Source organism: Muscardinus avellanarius (genome assembly GCF_963383645.1).
Source record: "Muscardinus avellanarius genome assembly, chromosome: 3".
In the NCBI taxonomy this organism is placed as follows: Eukaryota; Metazoa; Chordata; class Mammalia; order Rodentia; family Gliridae; genus Muscardinus; species Muscardinus avellanarius.
Window position 1 is genome coordinate 109435188 of NC_137788.1, and position 19828 is coordinate 109455015.

The following is a 19828-nucleotide window of genomic DNA, read 5'->3' on the forward strand; positions in this document are numbered from 1 at the left end:
CCAAGTACTGAAACTACAGGTGTGCACTGCCACACCTGACTTGCAGTAGACTACTGCACGATTCTCCCTACTTCCAGACTCATCTCCTCCTAACCCATCTTCCCTGCTGTTGCTATTTCTTTCTTTGTATGTATGTGTGTGGTAGTGAGAATTGAACCCAGGGGCATTCTACCTCTGAGCTACAGCCCCAGCCTGATTTTTTATTCTTTATTTTGAAACAGGGTCTCACTGAGTTGCAAAGGACCTCGCTAAGTCGCTGAGGCTGGCTGTGAACCTGTGATCTTCCTGTCTCAGCCTCCCAAATGCTGGGATTACAGGCATGTGCCGCCACGCCCAGCTCTACTGTTGCCATTTCTAAAATGCAAATTCAATCATGTCTCTCCCCTGCTTAAAATTCATTTGCTTTCCATCACCTTCAGAGGAAAAAAAAAAAAAATCCAATCGCTTTGGTCCGTCACACGAAGTCCTCCGTGATCCAGCCCGTCTATCCTTCGGGCCTTTTCTCTTCCTCCCGGTTCTCCCCGCTGACTTGGCACGTCACACCTTGGCTCTGGATGTGCTTAAACATTCAGCGCTCCCTGAACACGCTGTGCTCAACAGCCTCTGTTATTTTGTCTGGTTGGAACCACCTCAAACACTATCACCTCTCGGCTCTCCAACCCTGGTCGTCCTGTCCCTCTGGGTCACTGCCGGGGCCTGTGGTTTGGAGCCACCTGCTTCTGCACACAGCTTTGTATTACGCTGCAGAACTTATTATCACACTGCAGAACTGTGTTCTGTATCTTTCTGACTCAATCAGTAGTGAGTGGCCCACGTCAGGGGGTCGCACCTTTCACTTCTGGATGCTTAGGACCTACACACTCCAGAAACGTGTGCTGAATGTTTCTGGCCTGACTAACCGGGCCAGGAGAGGAATGGAGGCCCAGTTCCAAACTCAGGCTCTTCCCGTGTGGTGTTGCATGCTGTTATTTGTGGCACTCATGCATTCAGTAAATATTTAATGGACGTCTCTTCCATGCCAGACAGGTTGCTAGCTTTGTACGTTCCCAGGTGTCATCTGGTCGACTCCTGTTTAGCTGCTGTCCTTTGTAACTGATCTTCCTTTGCAGTCCTGTCACTCTGGCAAGATTCCTTTTTTTTTTTTTTTGGTACTGGGGATAGAACACAGGGGAATTAGGGGAATTCTACCTCCAAGCTATACCCCCAGCCCCATTTTTTTATTCTTGATTTTGAAGCAGGGTCTCAATGAGTTGTAGAGGGCCTCACTAAGTAGCTGAGACTGGCCGTGAACCCGGATCCTCCTCTCTCAATCTCCCAAATACTGGGATCACAAGTGTGCACCACTACGCCTGGCAGGGATTCACAGTAATTAATATTTCCTTTTTCTTTTTGTGAACTGGAGACTGAATCCAGGGACATTCTACCTCTGAGCTACACCCCCGGCCCTTGTAGTGATTGTTTGTTTGTTTGTTTGTTTGTTTTGCAGTACTGGGTATGGAACCCAGGGGCATTCGACCTCTGAGCCACACCCCCAGCCCTATTTTTGATTCTTTATTTTGAAACCGGGTCTCACTTAGTTGCAAAGGGCCTCACTAAGTAGCTGAGGCTGGCCGCGAACCATGATCCTCCTGTCTCAGCCTCCCGAACGCTGGGATGACAAGCGTGTGCCACCATGCCCAGTGGCCTGATTTTCTTTTCACTTTGAAACAGGTTCTTGCTAGGTTGATGAGAGTCTCTGTAGTGGACACTCCTTGTTCCGCGTCCTTGCCATGGAAAGCTACTGCTGAAGCTGCAGCTAATTAGAAGTCTTTCCCATGAACTGACTCGTAGTCAAAATGATTATTTTTAGAAGAAATTGTTATTATAATCTTTGAGATGTGAGGAGTTGGGGAGAAGGCCAAAAGGCTTCTGCTTTTCCTTCCATAAGCATCTTTTTTTATTGAGGGTTTAAACAAAGCATTTCTAAAAATGAGTAAATGTCAGGGCAGTCGTGAGTTTAGGGCTACAGACCAGGTTTAGGGAAAGAAGAGGCTGTCAAGCCAGGTTTAGGGAGAGGCAGGCTCGGGCCAGGTCAGGGAGGGCAAGCTCCATGTTTCTGGGAGAACAGGTCATCAAAGTCCACCTAGTGGTCCCATCAGGTCCAGGGAAGCGAATCTGCTTGCAGACAATTTCCACTCGGCATGTACAGTTCGCAGCCAGCCTCAGCTACTTAATGAGGCCCTTTGCAACTTAGCCAGTCAAAAATGGTGACCTCTTGTGTGGGCTAAGATGACTGCAAACAGTCTCACTACTTGCTGAGGCTGTCCTCAAACCTGGGATCCTCCTGTCTCTGCCTCCTAAACACTGGGATTACAGCAAGCACCACTATGCCTGAATAGTGTGTGTGTGTGTGTGTGTGTGTGTGTGTGTGTGTCTGTCTGTCTGTCTGTCTGTCTCTTTCACTGGGGATTGACCCCATAGACTTTCTACCTCTGAGCTACACCCCCAACACTATCTTATTTTTATTTAGAAGCAGGGTCTCTCTAGGTTTATGAGACTCTTTGCTGAGGCTGTCCTGGAACCTGCAATCCTCCTCTTAGCCTCCCAAGTGCTGGGATTACAAGCACAAGCATACACTACCACTCCTGGCATGCTTTTTTTTTTTTTTTTTTAATGTAGCTTCCTAGCCATGACACTGTGGAGGGCACATTGTTAGACTGAGCTGGAATGGATACGCAGCTGCAAATTAACTGTTGGGGGAGCAAGACCAGCATCTTACTGGAGAGGTTTTGATTTGCCGTGTGTGAGAGGCAGGACTGAGTAATTCTTTGCCACAAGGCACTGTCCATGTACTCAGATTACAGGTGTCTGCCACCCTGCCTGGCCTCTATTTGCCTACTGTTAAATCTTAATTGGCTACAATTTGGCTTTACCCCTTTCATTCAGTGGTTTTGTTTTGTTTTGTTTTTTGAGGGGGTACTGGGGGTTGAATCCAGGGGCATTCTACCTCTGAGCTATACCCCAAGTCCTAGTTTATTTTTTAGTTTGCAACACGGTCTCACTCAGTTGATGAGGGCCTCGCTGATCACTGAAGCTGGTCTCAAGCCTGCAATCCTAAACCGGGCGTGGCGGCGCACGCTTGTAATCCCAGCATTTGGGAGGCTGAGACAGGAGGATCTCGGTTAGCAGCCAGCCTCAGCTACTTAATGAGGCCCTTTGCAACCCAGTGAGACCCTGTTTCAAAATAAAGAATCAAAAATAGGGCTGGGGGTGTAGCTCGGAGGTCGAATGCCCCTGGGTTCCATCCCCAATAACGCACGCGCGCGCGCACACACACACACACACACACACACACACACACACACACACACACACCGCAATCCTCCTGTATCCACCTACCAAATACTGGGACTACAGGTGGGTCCTATCACACCTGGCTTCTCCTACGCTCTGGTTTCCTCCTCCTAGTTCTTTCTTCTTTTTTCCAAACTCACACACTCTCTCCTTCCGTCCGTCGTATACTACTTCATTTTCTCTCTTCTCTTCTCCCTACGGTCTCCCCCTCCTTCCCGCTCTCTGTCCTACCCTAGTTTGGAAATGCAGCAGACCTCTGCGCCCGCCGCCATTGGGCCGCAGCGGCTGTCACTCTGCAGCGAGGGCGCTCCTATTGGTCGGGCTGGAAGGAGGCGGGGACCCGAGCGCACTATAAAAACCGGTGCTGGCGGTGGCGCGCGGAGTGGATTTGACAGGACGGGTCTGGGAGGGACCCCGGCCCGCGGAGCACCGTCGTCTCCGCACCTCCTCCTCGGAGCCCCGCGACCCTCGGCCGCCGTCCCCGCGCCCCCGAAGGTCCCTCGCGCGCCGCGCCCCGTCCAGCCGCCGCGATGAGCGAGGTGAGCGGGGTCCGGGGGGCCAGGGCGCCCACCGCGGGCGATCGGAGGGGTGCTAGGGCTCGCCACTGTGCGTGTCGGCTTTGGGGTGACTGGAGTGGCTGTGGGGGAACTGAGCCCTCCGGTGATGCGTCCTCTGCCGGGTGCTGCGCCCTGCATCTGCCCTGCTGGTGCGAGGTTCTCTGGTTCCCCCTGCCTGGCGCACTTCACCCTCCAGGGTTGTGCTGCTCTTTAGGGACCGACTGGCCAGAACTCCATCCCAGGCCCCCGGGACCGCCACTTTCCCCCTTTTTGGAAGGTGGCGCCTCACTCAGAATCGTTGGTAAGACCCTGTTTCGAAATAAAGAATAAAAAATAGGGCAGGGGGTGTAGCTCGGAGGTCAAGTGCCCCTGGGTTCCGTCCCCAGACCCGCAAAAAAAAAAAAAAAAAAAAAAAGAATCGTTGGTGCCTTTCCTTCACTCCTTCACTTCCTCTCTTCCTTCCTCTCTCTTTCGCTCCCTCCCTTCCTTTTTCGTTCTTTTTGCAGTACCGGGATTGAACCCAGGGCATTCTACTCCAAGCTACACCTCCAGCTCTTTTATTTGTTTGTTTATTGTTTTGAAACAGGATCTCAGGAGTGGCTGAGATTGGCCCTGAACTTGAGATCCTCCTGTCTCAGCCTCCCAAGTACTGGGATTAGAGGCATGCCCAGTTTAGGAGGCGCCATTTCTGATATCCACACACGCTGTACCAGAGGATGTCCAGCTTCTGGGGAGATGCAGTAGCCGACCTCCCTCTGCAGTGCTGTTACATCTAAGTCTTGGGACAGGCCGTGTGGTGCTCAGGCACCCCCAAGGCCTTGAACTGCTGTAATCTTTTCAAAGAACACTGTTCATGGGGGTCCTCTCCCATTGTCTGACTGTATTTGTAATCCCCCGCTTGGGCACAGCCTCATATCCTGAGAAAAGGTGTTACTTCCCAAGTGAAGTTGTTTTGGACAGTGGCATACACGCTGACTCTGCGACCCCTTTCCTAACACACAGACCCTCCTTGGGTTCCATCCAGCTTCTCAGCTATGTGCCAGGCCCCGGCTCTACTACCTACTAGCTATGTGGCCTTGGGCAGATTACAAAACTTTCCTATGCTTCAGCTTTTTAGCTGTAAAGTGGGAAAAATACTGGTTTTTCTGATGACTGAATGAGATACATGCAAAGCATTTGGAACGATACCTGGCACAGACTCAATATATGTTAGTGTGTGTGTGTGTGTGTGTGTGTGTGTGTGTGTGTGTGTGTGTGTTCCAGTTAGAGCAGTTCAGTAACTAGCACAAGAATTCCCAAGGACAACTGGTTAGTGAAGGCCCGGAGCTTAGATACTAAAGAGGAAGATTTTCCACAGGAACCTTGTTGGCTCCTACCAGATGTTGTCACCTAGGGATCCAGTTAGGGCCAATTACTACAATTACTATGTTGTCTTGGTGGCATGTGTGTTTACTTTATCCTGGAAAATTCAGCTAGTTTGGGGGATGCAGGAGAAAAAAGTTGTTTCCAGTCCCTTAGCTGATTGTAACTGTGACCATGGCAGCCTTTAAGAAAGAAAGAAAGGAAGAAAGAGAGAGAAAAAGAAAGAAAGAAAGAAAGAAAGAAAGAAAGAAAGAAAGAAAGGTAGACCAACTGTCTCATCTCTTGCTTTTATCAGCCTTCTTCCCACTGAGGCCTAGGGTTCAAACCACTCCTCCCCAGCCCAGTGTTTCTAAATCTGAGAGTTTTCATCCAAGCTGTCCCCTGGGAGTGTATCCCGAGGCTGTGCCATATAAAGATTTGTGCTTAGACCATGTGTTGGGGAGAAGTGCAGGGCACACTCCGTGTAGAGTGGTGTGTGGTGGTGTGACAAAGCTGTTTCGTTGCAAGGAAAACAATTTGGCCCTGGTCAGGGCAAGTGAAGTCTTGGGTCCCCCCCTGACAGTAGCTGAACTTGGCTAGCCTCAGTCAGGGGCTGAGCCCAGTGATGAAGGTGGGATCTTGGGAGGGAACTAATTCAGTGTGTAAGACTGCCCATCCTCCTAGGCTGTCAGAGTGAACTGGCTCTAACTGGTAATTTAGCCATGAAAGCTACCTCCTGATATGGAGCTCAGGCAGGCTTCAGGGACAAGTATTTATAATATCTAGAAGCAGCCAACTGGGTATACACAGAGAACAGTCGTCGGCGCTGAACCAGGTCCCCAGGGGGTTTCTGCTCCCCCTGAGGCCAAGACCCAGCCTGTTTTCTTCCTTTTATAAAAACTATGATGAAAAGCGGAAGTGTTGCGCAGAGTTCTGGAGATCCAGGGGGACTCCAAACTGCTTGTTACTCCCAGCCCAGCTCCATGGGTCTCTTCTTCCAGGCTGAAGTGCCTAGGCCAGGAATGCCCTGCGCACCCTGAATCTTATATAAGTCTCACACACACCCCCCATACCTGCTTATTTTCTTGCTTCAGAGAAACTGTATGGAACGAGGCGGAATTTGGGATATCTTCAAGAGTTTTCCCATTTCAGTGGAAGAAAAGAAATCGGGGTGAACCTGCAGTAGCGGGCAGTGCAGGTTCCGGTTGAGTTGCCAGGAGACTCGGTGGCTCTCAGGCGTCACTCAGTACCGCAGCAGAGCACTTCCCTGTGAGCGTGTGCTCGTGCACAGGGGAGCTGCAGGGACTCCTCTCCAGCTTAACCGCATCTGCAGCTGCAGGCAGCACTTGATTGCTGTGAATCAGTCTGCCTTCTACAGTTTGAGAACTTCCTCCCAGCTTCAGTGAAGGCTGAGAATGGGAGATGCATTCAAGCCCCGAGGGCTCTTGCCTGTCACCTCTCTTGGTGTGTTGTAGCTGGCTGCTTAAAAGTGAAATTGCAGGTTGTTCTGTGACCCTGTTGCTTTTCTCATCCATGAAGAACCTAGCTGGAGGAATCCCTGGGTCCTGTACTCATTCCCTGAAACAGAGTCATGAATTACCGATGGCAATCCTCTGTCCTGTGTTTTGGCTGGCAGGGCCTGGAGCAAGGGACAGATCCGCTAGGACATGAGGGGAGAGCTAAGAACCTTGCTCCCTCCTTCTTTCTTACCTGGTGGGAATAGGACCTCACACTCTGGGAGCACGTCATCTCTCCTTTGCACGTCCATCTGCAGTTACAGCCCCCCACACAACAGACGTTCGAGTGGCGTGACACAATTCTGTCATCTTTTCCACAAGCCATTTGTCAGGAAACCAGGTAGAGACTTGGAGGGAGTCCAAGTTTCTTTCTTTCATTGATATTATTATTATTATTATTATTATTATTATTATTATTATTATGGCTATATTGGACATACAACCCAGAGGTGCTAGCTACTTGTTATCGGAATGCTTTCTATCTCCGGAAACATCTGTCTCGCCACGGGGGAGAACCGGAACTTGGTTCTCAAGCTCGCCTACCCCTCCCCTGGCCACTCATTTAGGTTGTGGTCTTTAGCTGCTTGAGTGGGAGCTTTCTGGCTGATAGAAAGTGGGTGACCTTGTCATCCTGTGACCTGGGAATATCAATTCTTTCTCCTAAGTGGCAGCTGTGGTCAGTCACCGGGTAGGATGTCAGGTTTCTATGGGGCAGGCAGCCATGAGTAATGTTGCTGGAATCCAGACCCCCAAGCCTGATGCACCTATGATGTCTGCCTGTGGAGGGTCTTAGCTGATAAAAGGGATGGAGATGGGGTTGCTGGTGGGAGAGAAGACAGACAGTAATTGTCTGCAAGGTGGCAGTTCTGTGAACGCTTCTTTCTGACTGTACTTTTCTTACTTTCTGAAAGTACTTCTCTGTATTTCCAAATGGTCTATCATAAGCCTATTTTACCAGAGGGGGAGAAAAAGAAACTTAGTTTTGCAAAAACTCTTCAAGATAGAAAGTTTATGTCTTCTACCAAGATAACCTTAAAAATATAAAAACATTTTAGTTGATATAATTTTAAACTTGTGTAAGACCTCTAAAAATCATAATTCTTCTTATTATGTAGGTGAGGAAGCTGAGACCCATAACTTATCTTAGTTTTCATACTACTAGAACCAAGGCTAAGGCACGGTACTGCTTGCTTCCACCCTCAAACTTTCCTTAGGGTCCCTTTAACTTGTTACACCAGTGAACACAGAATAATTTGATTTACATGCAACTTTTATTTATTTATTTTTGTGGCACTGGGGATTAAACCCAGGAGGTTCTACCTCTGAGCTAAACCCCCAGACCTTTTTTGTTTTGAAACAGGGTCTCCCTAAGTTACTGCATGCTGGCCTCAAACCTGCCATGTTCCTGTCTCAGCCTCCCATGTATAGGGATGACGGGTATGCGGCACCATGCCTAGATACATGCAATCTTTTTTTTTTTTTTTTTTTTGGCGCTGGGGATTGAACCTGGAGGTGGTCTACCTCCAAGCTATACTCCCAGCCCTTTTAAAATGTTTTACTTTCAACAAGGCCTTGCTAAATTGCAGAGGCTGGCCTTGAAACTGCAGTCTTCCTGCCTCAGCCTTGCTGGGATTTCAGGCCTGTGCCACAACATCTTTCTCCCCCTGCACCTCTTTGGTACTGACTGAGCTGGGGGCTTTCTACACCCCTAGCCCTATTTTATTTTTATTTTGAAAAAGGGTCTCACTAAGTTTCTGAGGCTGGCACTGAACCTGCGATCCTTCTGTCTCAGCTTCTCAAGTACTGGGATTACAGGCTGATATCCATCATGGATTTCCATATTTGTAGAGCATCAAAAAATCCAAAGGAAATATTTCTTTTTCAAATCTAGCATACTACTATAAGAGCAAGCTCCTCTCTCTCTTTCTCTCTCTCTTGTAACAGGGATCAAACCCAGGCCTCATTCAAGCTAGGCAAGTGTTCTCCCACTGAGCTATACCCTCGGCTCTAAGTCTTTTTGTCCTGGAGGATCTAGTGCTTTCCTGCGGGTGTCTAGGTAAAAACCAGTACACCTGGTGACTAAACAGGCTCTAGATATTTCATTTTCCTTAATTTGGCCAAGTGACTTCCAAGCAAGGAGTACAAAGGCTTTGTGAGTGGAAAGGTAAGAAGAGGAGGGAAGCCGGGCATGGTGGCACACACTTGTAATCCCAGTACTTGGGAGGCTGAGACAGGAGGATTGCAGGTTCGAAGCCAGCCTCAGCAATTTAGTGAGACCTTCAGCAACTTAGACCCTGTTTCCAAATAACAAAAAGGGCTATGGATGTAGCTCAGAGGTAGAATGTTCCTGGGTTCAATCCCCAGCACCACATGTGCATGCACGCGCATGTCTACACACACACACACACACACACACACACACACACACACACACAATGAAGGGGGAAGAAGAAAGAATTGGACTGTAAGTGATAATCCCAGAATTATTCTAAGTTCATGATTGTGAGAGAGTGGTACTGGGGATTGAACCCAGGTGTATTCCACAGCCCTTTTTATTACTTAATTAATTAATTTATTATTTGTGTGTGTGGTTCTAGAGATTGACCTCAAAGGTATTCTACCTTGGAGCTACACAGTCCTATTTTATTCTTATTTTGAAACAAAGTCTCGCTAGGTTGATGAGAGTCTCACTACTTGCTGAGGTTGTCCTCAAATCTGTGATCCTCCTGTTTCAGCCTCCCAAGTACTGGGATTACAAACATGTACCACCACCACTGGCTTAATTTTGTTTGTTTGTTTGTTTGTTTGTTAATTTTGAAATAGGATCTCATTGAGAAGTGCATCCTTTTCTGAGTCTATACTCTAGACTTACTGCCTCAAATAGCTCGACTTGCCCCAGAATTATTTTTCTGAAGAGTAAGCTAAGTCTGAAGCAGATTTGAAACCACTTTTTGCAGGAGACTTTCTTCCTTTCGGGGTGCCTGTGAGCTAGGGCCTATGAGCCCAGAACTCGTCACACACTTACCACTGCCAGGCTCACAGAAGCCTGATGTCTGCTTCCCTCTGGGCTGCCCCCCCAGAGATGCCTACCTAGGCTTCCCACACCCTCCCAGGGAAAGCACTGCCATTTTCGAGCTGTTGTCCTTGGTTCTGCCTCCCGCCCACACAGAGCCCTCCAGCTGAGTGTTTGCTTTGCAGGCTTGGAGGGGGATTAATACGTTTATTTTAGGACATTGACACCACGGGTGGGCTGCACCGAGGAGATTATAGTAATAAGTGATGCTCTGGCACCTCTGCCTCTCCCCTACCCATACCCAGTATGGGATAGAAGCTGTGTGCCGAGCACCACAGCAAACGCTCATCAAACAGTGGCAGCCTGTGCGAGGGGACTGGCCGGGCCGTCGACCTGCCCGAGTCATGCGCTGGCTTGGCAGGGACTTTTACCCCTGCCTCCAGTGGGGTACTGCTATTCCAGGAACCAGTGGGGTGGCTCAGGGGAGAAGGACCCACTGCGGGCTTGGGAGGGAGGGCTGTGGGAGGTTCTGTTGTGTCGTAGGAAGCATCTAAGATGTGGGGCATGTGGGTTAGGGTCCACCTGTGTGGAGGAGTGTGTGCAGGCAGAACCTGGGGGAAGGGATCCTGGATCTTTTTGTTATTATCTTGAGGGTGACCTTGAGCAGTTTTTTCTGAGGCTGTTGGAGGACTGCAGCTGGTTGCTGTGCTCAGAGGACTGGAGCAGTTCCAACAGTGCTCCAAAAACAGCAGTTTAGAGTCATCCAGGGCACCAGGGGATCCCCGAGGCCTCGCAGGTCCTTCAGCGGTGACCTTCGTTTGACATTGGAGGATGATAAGTCAGCGGGGATAGAAAGATTCCTAGGAGAGCTGGATACAGTTTCACACCCCTAGAACCCCAGTACTTGGGAAGCTAAGGCCGGAGGATGACAGTCCAGGCCAGCTTCAGCAATTTAGCAAGACCCTATTTCAAAATAAGAAACAAAAGTTGGGGGTGGGTGGGCTGTAGCTTGAGGTAGAATGCTCCTGGGTTCAATCTCCAGTACCAAGGGGGGTGGGGGGAGAGACAGGTCCCTAGGAGGTAAGGGGTGGAAAACCTCAGTCACCCCTTGGAATCATGCCCACCAGCTCCTGTTTCCCTGTACCACCTGCACCCGTACAGCAAGATTGAAGGTACTAGGAAGGCAGGGAAGGGCCCTTTTTTAAGGCTTGTCTGTGGAATTTGCAGGACTTGAGCTCTTTTTAGTCGTCTCTGCCCTGACCCGTAGGACAGTATTCTGAGTGCTTGGGCCTCTCTGTTTAAGAGAAGTGATCCTGGCAGGACAAGAAGGTGTTGTCATGGGTTTTTATTTGCATGGCATCCAAGCTATGCCAGGCAAGTGCAGGGAAGGTTAGCTCTGGTACAACCAAGTGACCTTGTTCCTGGTTATTGTTGCTGTTAACAACCTGTGATCCCTCTGTACAGAGCCTGGGGATTTGAAGAGTATGGGGAAACTGGATAATGTACCCTTCCCAAGACTAGCTGTAGCTCCCTCTTGCAGCAGAGAGGGCTTTCCGGTGACAGTGGTTGCTGTGGTAACACCATTAAAGAGGAAAGCAACAAAGGGAGAGAGCAGCAGCAGAAGGGGGCAGGGCGCAGCGGCGAGTTAGGGTGCCTGCTCCCCAGGAGTGCCAGGAGCAGGGAGCTGTGCTCAGTGCTGCTGGCTTGGCTGTCTTTAGGTGCTTTGCCAAGACAGCTCTACCTTGTCATGCAAGAAGTGTCAGTCTCTTGTGATACGAAGGAAGACAGAAGACCTTAGGGGGAGAGGCTGCATTTGCTCCTAAACACTAGCCTGTCTGTCTGTCTGTCTGTCTGTCTCACTTTGGAGGTAGAACCTAGGGGCATCCTACCTCCTAGCTATATAGCCAGCCCTTATTTAGAAACAGGGTCTTGTTAAGTGGCTGACAGCCTCACTAAGGTGCTGAAGCTGACTTCCAACTTGTGATCCTTCTGCCTCAGCTTCCCAAGTACTGGGATTAAAAGTATGTGCCACTATGGCCGGCTATGATATTGCTATTAAAAAAAACACAGGGTGTATTCATTTCGAGTCACCCCCCCCCATGCCATTTTGGCATGGGGCTGTATTTCTATTTTCTGTATTTCTATCTTTCTAATAAACTTCTTTAAATCTTCCAAAACACACACACACACACACACACACACACACACACACACACTATTGCGACAGGTATAAAAAGGTTTCTCCTGATCTTAATTTGCATTTCCCAACTGACTAATGATGATATATATTTTTTCTTTTTTTTGTGTGTATGGTACTGGGGATTGAATCCAGAGACATTCTACCACTGAGCTACACCCCCAGCCCTATTTTATTTTTATTATGGGTCTGGGTTTGTTGAGTCCTACTGCTTGCTGAGGCTGCCCACAAACCTGTGATCCTCCGTGCCTGACAGTTACATATCTTTTCCTGTGTTCGTCTTCTTTGGTGAAGTGTCTGTTCAAATATGTAGTCCATTTAAAAATTGTATACTTGCTGGGTGTGGTGACGCACACTTATAAATCCAGTACTTGGGAGGCTGAGACAGGAGAATCTGGGTTTGCAGACATCCTCAGCTACTTAGTGAGACCTTGTTTCAAAATAAAGAATAAAAAATAGGGCTGGAGATACAGCTCAGAGGTAGAATGCCACTGGGTTCATCCCCAGTACCACCAAAAAAAAAAAAAAAATTGTATACTTATTACAGAGATTTAAAAGTTCTTTGAAGCCAGGCATGGTGGCACAGGTTTGTGATTCCAGTACTTGAGAAGCTGAGACAGGAGGATCACAGGTTCGCAGCCAGCCTCAGCTACTTAGGCCCTCCAAAATTTAGTTAGACCCTGTTTCAAAATAAAGTCTAAAAATAGGGCTGGGGTTGTAGCTCAGAGGAAGAATGCCCCTGAGTTCAATCCCCAGTAACGCAAAAAATAAAATAAAAGTTATTTGAGTGCTAGATGCAGTAGCACACCTGTAACCCCAGCTACTTTGGAGGCCCAGGCAGAAAGAGTACAAGTTCATAGCCAGTCTAGGCAATTTAGTGAGACCCTGTGTCAAAATAAAGATAAAGCCAGGTGTGGTGGCACAAGCTTGTAATCCCAGCGCTTGGGAGGCTGAGACAGGAGGATCGCACAGGTTCAAAGCCAGCTTCAGCTACTTAGTGAGGCTCTCAGCAACTTAGTGAGACCCTGTTTCCAAATAAAATATAAAATAGGTCTGGGAGTGTAGCCCGGAGGTAGAAAGCCCCCGGGTTCTACCCCAGTACCACCAAAAAAAAGTTCTTTGAAATTTTATTCAGAACACAAGTTACTATCAGACGTGTGATTGCAAATCTTTCCTCCTGCCTGTAGCTTGTCTCCCCATTCTTTCAGGAGTGTCTTTCAAAGAGCAGTCTTAATTTTCAATTTAGACTTTTTTATTAGGTGTGCTTTTGACACATCTGAGAAATTGTTTGCCTACCCCAGGGTTCTAAAGGTTTTTTTTTTCCCCTGTGTTTTCTCTGAAAAGCTTTATCGTTTTATATCCACTTTTAGTTAAATTTTATACAAGGTACAAGGTGTGGCTTTTTTGTTTACTTTTGTTTTATTTTGCATATGGCTGCCCAATCTATTCCAGCATTATTTGTTGAAAAAATTTCCCTGACCGTTTAATAATATTGCTATTCATCAAGACTTGGTCTTAAGCCTGCTTCTTTTCCTTCTTTCCTTCTTCCTTCCTTCCTTTCTTTCTTCCTTTCTTTTTTTCTTTTCTTTTTCTTTTTCTTTTTTTGTGGTACTAGGGATGGAACCCAGGGACATTCTCCCTCTGAGCGATACCCCCAGCCCTTTTTTTTATTCTTTATTTCAAAACAGGGTCTCGCTGAGTTGCAGAGGGCCTCACTAAGTAGCTGAGGCTGTCCGCGAACCCGGATCCTCGGGTCTCAGCCTCCCGAATGCTGGGATTGCAAGTGTGCGCCACTACACCTGACTCCTGCCTCTTTTCTTTCTAATGGCACTTAGAAAAATGAAATTTGGATTGAGGGAGGCTTTCTTTGTTTATTTTTGTTTTTTATTAAGTAGATGGAAAGACTTTATATATAAGAAAATGAAGGAACTAGGCATGGCGAGGCTGAGATGGGAGGATCACGGTTCTCGGACAGCTTCAGCCTCTTTAGTGAGGCCCTGTTTCAAATAAAGAATTAAAAAATAAGGTTGGGGTTGTTGTGCAGAGGTAGAATGCCCCTGGGTTCAATCCCCACTACCACACAATAAATAAATAAATAAATAAATAAATAAATAAATAAATAACAGGGCTGGGAGTGTAGCTTGGAAGTAGAATGCCCCCAGGTCCAATCCCCAGTACTAAAAGATAAAAATAAATATCCTGGTTATAGCTGGACAGGGCAAGTATACTTTCTTTTTCTGGAAGAGAGAAGAAATAAAAATGGTTTATCTCAGGGAAATTACAGGAAAGGAGAGAGCATTATTGTCAGGGCCCTCTCTGCAGCCTCAAAGTCTAAGAAAATAAAAGCCCAGCCAAGCATGGTGGCGCACGCTTGTCATCCCCGCGCTTGGGAGGCTGAGACAGGAGGATCGTGCAGGTTCGAAGCCAGCCTCAGCTACTTGGGCTCTCAGCAACTTAGTGAGACCTAGTTTCCAAATAAAGTATAAAATAGGTCTGGGAGTATAGCCCTGAGGTAGGAAGCCCCTGGGGTCCACCCCCAGTACCACCAAAAAAAGATTAGAAAAGAAAAGAAAAGAAAAACCCTGTGCCCTCTTGCCTCCCCCTCTTCCTCATGAGAAGGGAGGGTCCACAATTCTAAGAGTATCAGGGACTCGCAGCCCCCGCCATGATGTTGAGTGGGACGCAGGCCCAGAGGGGAAGACAAGAGGGACACAGGAAGGGGCCAGCAAAGCAGCGGCCTCCGGGGAAGGGTGAGAGGCGAGGGCCCGCTCTAATTAGCGCTGGCTGTGTCCCGAGACAGGAGAAACATCTAGCCCTCTGTGGGCAACGTAGCTGAACTGAGTCCAGCTCCTGCCAGCTTGGTGGGCAGCTTTGAATGTAAGCAAGGGCCATTTGATAGGGAAAGCAGAGGTACAGGCTGCAGGTGGAGCTGCCGCACTCTCAAAGCCATATCTGGCTTTGACCTTGGGGTCGCAGAAGGCTCAGGATGAAAGCCAGAGCCGGGGTGGGGCAAGCCTCTGAGTCAGTGGGCACTGTCTGCGATCAGGACCTCATATAGCATATAGCATTGCTCCTAGCAGGGTGTGGTAGCACGCACTTGTAATCCCAGTACTTGGGAGGCTGAGACAGGAAGATTGCAAGTTCGCAGCCAGCCTCAGGAACTTAGTGAGGCCCTCTGCAACTTAGTAAGAACTTGTTTAAAAAAAAAATAGGGCTGGGAGTATAACTCAGGGGTAGAATGCCCCTGGGCTCAACCCTCAGTACCACAAAAAAGGAAAGAAAAAAAAGATTGCTTCTTAGCCAGCTGTGGTGGCACATACTTGTGATTCCAGTACTTGGGAGGCTGAGACAGGTGGATGGCAGGCTCACAACCAGCCTCAGTTGCTTAATGAGGTTCTCTGCAATTTGGTGAGACCCTGTTTTCCTCCCATTAAGGAGCAGTGTGTGTGTGTGTGTGTGTGTGTGTGTGTGTGTGCGCGCGCGCGCGCGTGTGTGTGTGTGTGTGTGTGTGTGTGTGTTTGTCGACGGGGATGAAGGGGCTTTCTTCCTTACCTACGGATAGCTTTGCTGCGTGGGAGAACTTGTGTAGTACATTCCATGGTTGTGGTTGAAGACTGAGTGGTAGCAGAGGAAAATTGAGTCCATGCTGAGCCAGAGTGCTGGCTAATCCCAGAACTTGGGAGGCTGAGAATAAAGGATCACAAGTTTAAGGCCAGCCTCAACTACTTAGCGATACCCTCAGTAACTTAGTGAGATCGTATTTCAAATAAAAAAAAAAATGAAATGGGTCTAGGGATGTAGCTTGGAGATAAAATACCCCAGTTTTCTGATCAGAGAAATAAGAATCATAACAATACCTATTTTATAGAGCTGTTATGATTCAACATTTCAGTGTCTTTGTAGTGCATAAAAAGCCTGGCTCTGGGCGTGGTGGTGCATGCCTGTCATCCCAGTACTTGGGAGGCTGAGACAGGAGGATCACAGGTTCATAGACAGCCTCAGCTACTTAGTGAGGCCCTCTGTAACTTAGATCCTGTTTCAAAATAAAGACTAAAAAATAGGGCCCCGGGCTTTCTTCTACCGATATTTAGAGAGACCTTCCTAGGCTTCTCTCTGTTTTATTTTACTTGGGGACCAGGTATGTGGGAGAATACCAGACACAAGTCACACTTGGTAAGTAGTTATCAAAATGGGGTGGAAGCGGCGTAATTGATAGGACAGGATTGCTTCAGTTTAAAGCAGAACCTCGCTGGGTGTGGTGGCGCACCTTGTAATCCCCGCGCTTGGGAGGCGGAGACAGGAGGATCGCGTAGGTTCAAAGCCAGCCTCGCTGGCTTAAGAGACCCTGTTTCCAAATAAAAATATAAAATAGATCTGGGAGTGTAGCCCGGAGGTAGAAGGGTTTCATACCCAGCACCACCACAAAAAAATAAAATAAAAAATAAAAAAGCAGAACCGCCATAGAACTATCTGCCGCCGGACAGATTGCAAACCCCTGTTGAATGGCTGCCACATGCAAAGGTGCCGCTTCAAGCTGTTCCAAGGCTTCCACGAGAAAGCATTGTGAAATCACACGCTTTCTATATTTTGGCAAATGTAAAGTATTCAGAATTGTGAAATGAGTAAACAGGACTCAAAGATTCCACCCGGCCCCCCAGGACCCAAGAACACCGTCCTGCCGTGGCATCTGCCACAGGCTGCCGAGGAAGGGAGTGCCCGCAGTGCGTGCCCAGACTCCCAGCCGCAGAGGAAGCGCCAGCGCCAGGCTCAGCTGCAGAGGCTCGGCACGTCTCGCCCTCGGTTCCTGTCCCTGCCCCGGCACGCCACTCTCCTGGACCATTTCCCATCTGCCCTCTGCCCTGCTTCCTTTACTTCTTCCTCCTTCATCTTCATGGACAATGGCCTTGGTACTTTTTTTTTTTTTTTTTGCCCAGTACCGACCCATTCCTCTGTTCTCACCCCAGCACTCCCTCCCTGCCTTCCCTGACTTTTCTCTATGGCTTTTCTCACCACTTCATATCACAGTCACTGTACTTATATTTCTGAGTTTACCCTAGAATAAGGTCCAGGAGGGCAGGGGTTTTTTGTTTTGTCTTCTCTAATTTCTGTAACACCAGTAAGTATTTGTTGATTTTTTTTTTTTTTTTTTTTTTTTTGCGGTGCTGGGGACGCAAACCCAGAGGCATTCTACTTCTGAGCTACACCTCCAGCCCTATTTTTTATTCTTTATTTTGAAACAGGGTCTCACTCAGTTGTGAAGGGCCTCACTAAGTTGAGGCTGTCCATAAACCTGTGATCCTCCTGTCTCAGCCTCTCAAGTAGTGGGATTACAAGCGTGCACCACCACGCCTGGCTGTCGAATTAATTTTGATGATTTTTTTTTTTCTCCGTTCCTCAAGACTTGACCCTTCAAGAGACGATGAGAAAGCACTTGGCAGAGAGGAGCCCAAGTGTACCTAGGAGGGAAAGGTGCCTTACTACCTCCATGAATAGCTAACATCTTGAGGTTATGTTTTGTTTTGTTTTTTCAGCTTAACACCAAAACATCCCCAGCAACCAACCAGGCATCTGGCCCAGAGGAAAAAGGTGAGCAGGATTGGGCGAGGCAGTTCGTAGGCCTGTAGACCTAGTGAAGGTAGGGACAGGAAGACAAACAGGGCTGTAAATATGTAAGCTTCTACAATCAGATGTCAAAAGGTGGTGCACGCTTGTCATCCCAGCATTTGAGAGTCTAAGACAGGAGGATCGTGATTTGAGGACAGCCTCAGATACTTAGTGAGGCCCTTTACAACTCAGTGAGACCCTGTTTCAAAACAAAGAATAAAAAAAAAGGCCGGGTGTGGTGGCGCACGCTTGTAATCCCAGCACTTGAGAGGCTGAGACAGGAGGATTACACAGGTTCGAAGCCAGCCTCAGCTACTTAGTGAGGCTCTCAGCAACTTAGTGAGACCCTGTTTCCAAATAAATTATAAAATAGGGCTGGGAGTATAGCCCGGAGGTAGAATGCTTGTGGGTTCTATCCCCAGTACCACAAAAATAAATAAATAAATAATAAAAAGAATAAAAAGTAGGGCTGGGGGCTTAGCTTGGAAGAAGAATGCCCCTGGGTCCCATCCCCAGTACTGCAAAATAAATAAATAAATAAAAAAAAGGAATAATAATGTGGAAACATGAAACAAAGGACTAAGGTAAAAATCTCTCTCTCTCTCTCTCTCTCTCTCTCTCTCTCTCTCTCTCTCTCACACACACACACACACACACACACACACACACACACTTCTGTCCACGTTTTCCTTTTGTTGTTGTTGTTATACTAGGAATTGAACCCAGTGGCGCTCTACCTCTGAGCTTACTTCCAGCCCTACTTTATGTTTTATTTTGAAACAGAGTCTCACTAAGTCTCTGAGGCTGACCTCAAACATGCAATCTTCCAGTCTCGGTCTCCCAAATACTGAGATTACAGGCATGTGCCACCACACCCAGCTCTATCAATAATGTGTGTGTGTGTGTGTGTGTGTGTGTGTGTGTGTGTGTGTGTGTGTGTTTTACTGGGGATTGAACCTAGGGCCTATAGACATTCTAGGACCCCCACTCCTATTTTATTTTTCATTTTGAAACAGTCTCACTAAGTCTTGGAGGACCTCACTAAGTTACTAAGGCTGGCTGCAAAACTGTGATCCTCCCAAGTACTGGGATTACAAGCATGAGCCATCATGCCTGGCAGTATTTTAATTTTGATTTTAGAATCTAGATCTGAAGCCAGGTGTGGTGGTGCAGGCTTGTAATCCCAGCATTCAGGAGGCTGAGACAGGAGGATGGTGGTTCGCCAACAGCCTCAGCTACTTAGTGAGGCCCTCTGCAACTCAGTGAGACCCTGTTTTAAAATAAATAAAAATAGGGCTGAGGGAATAGCTCAGAGGTAGAATGCCCCTGGGTTCCATCCTCAGTACCACACAAAAAATAATAATAACATCTGGATCTGTAGTTGTTGAGAAAGGCAGCTACAATGACGAGACTCATCAGATAACCCCAGCCACCTTCTCCCCTGGAAACGGAGGGAAAGCTAGAGTGTGCTTTGGGACTTGAGCTGCAGGATTTAGGCATAAGTGATGATAGCAGACATTTGTCACTTGGCCCCCAATAGCAAAGCTTCCTGCGGTAACTGCAGTTAATCCCCAGCTCAGGTACCTTGACTCAGACTTCCAGGAGAATTGCCAGGCATTCGTCCTCTTAGAAAAGACTGTGGTACCCCAAAAACCTAGCATGAAATGAGCCTTCCCCACAGTATTTGGGTCTGGAGAAAGGGCTCAGGTAAGCAGGCTACTGCATCAATGTATCTCTCAACTCGCAGGGAAAGCTGGCGGCCCCAAGAAGGTGGAGGAAGAGGAGGAGATCGACATCGACCTGACGGCCCCAGAGACGGAGAAGGCTGCCCTCGCCATCCAGGGCAAGTTCCGGCGATTCCAGAAGAGGAAAAAGGACCCCAGCTCCTGAGTGGCCAGCCTGCCCTCCTCCGGCCTCCTGCCATTCCTCCACAGCCCTGACTCCCATGTAGCTGTCCGCCAACCCTCTAGCCTCCCGTCGAGGCAAGTCCCACCATCCTGCAGTCTTTCCTCGGGTCCTCTCCAGCCATGCTAGCAGTAGAAGCAGAAGGACCGTGGAGGTGGGGACGGCCCCAGTTGTGCACCAGCTCCTCGGGCTAAGGCTCCCTGGCCGCCCTGTGAGGCTGGGGCATAAAAGGCGTTAAGGTCGGGAGGACACCCATAATGGGCAGGGGCAAGCCTCCGGAAGAGGGCTCCTGAGACTGGGTCACTGCTCCGCCAGTGCCAGCGCTCACACTTCAGGGAACATCTCTCCCCTCCCGATCCTT

At 48.3% G+C, this 19828-nt stretch overlaps 1 protein-coding gene across 1 annotated transcript; it reads left to right on the forward strand.

The window, feature by feature from the left end:
- Positions 1-3863: 3863 nt before the first annotated feature.
- PCP4L1 (Purkinje cell protein 4 like 1) lies at positions 3864-19452 on the forward strand (the record flags this gene model as incomplete). The annotated part of the gene is made up of 4 exons (XM_080691518.1): positions 3864-3872; positions 4105-4191; positions 17490-17544; positions 19310-19452. 4 exons carry the CDS (start codon positions 3864-3866, stop codon positions 19450-19452), a joined length of 294 nt encoding a protein of 97 aa, XP_080547644.1.
- Between the last annotated feature and the right edge of the window lie 376 nt (positions 19453-19828).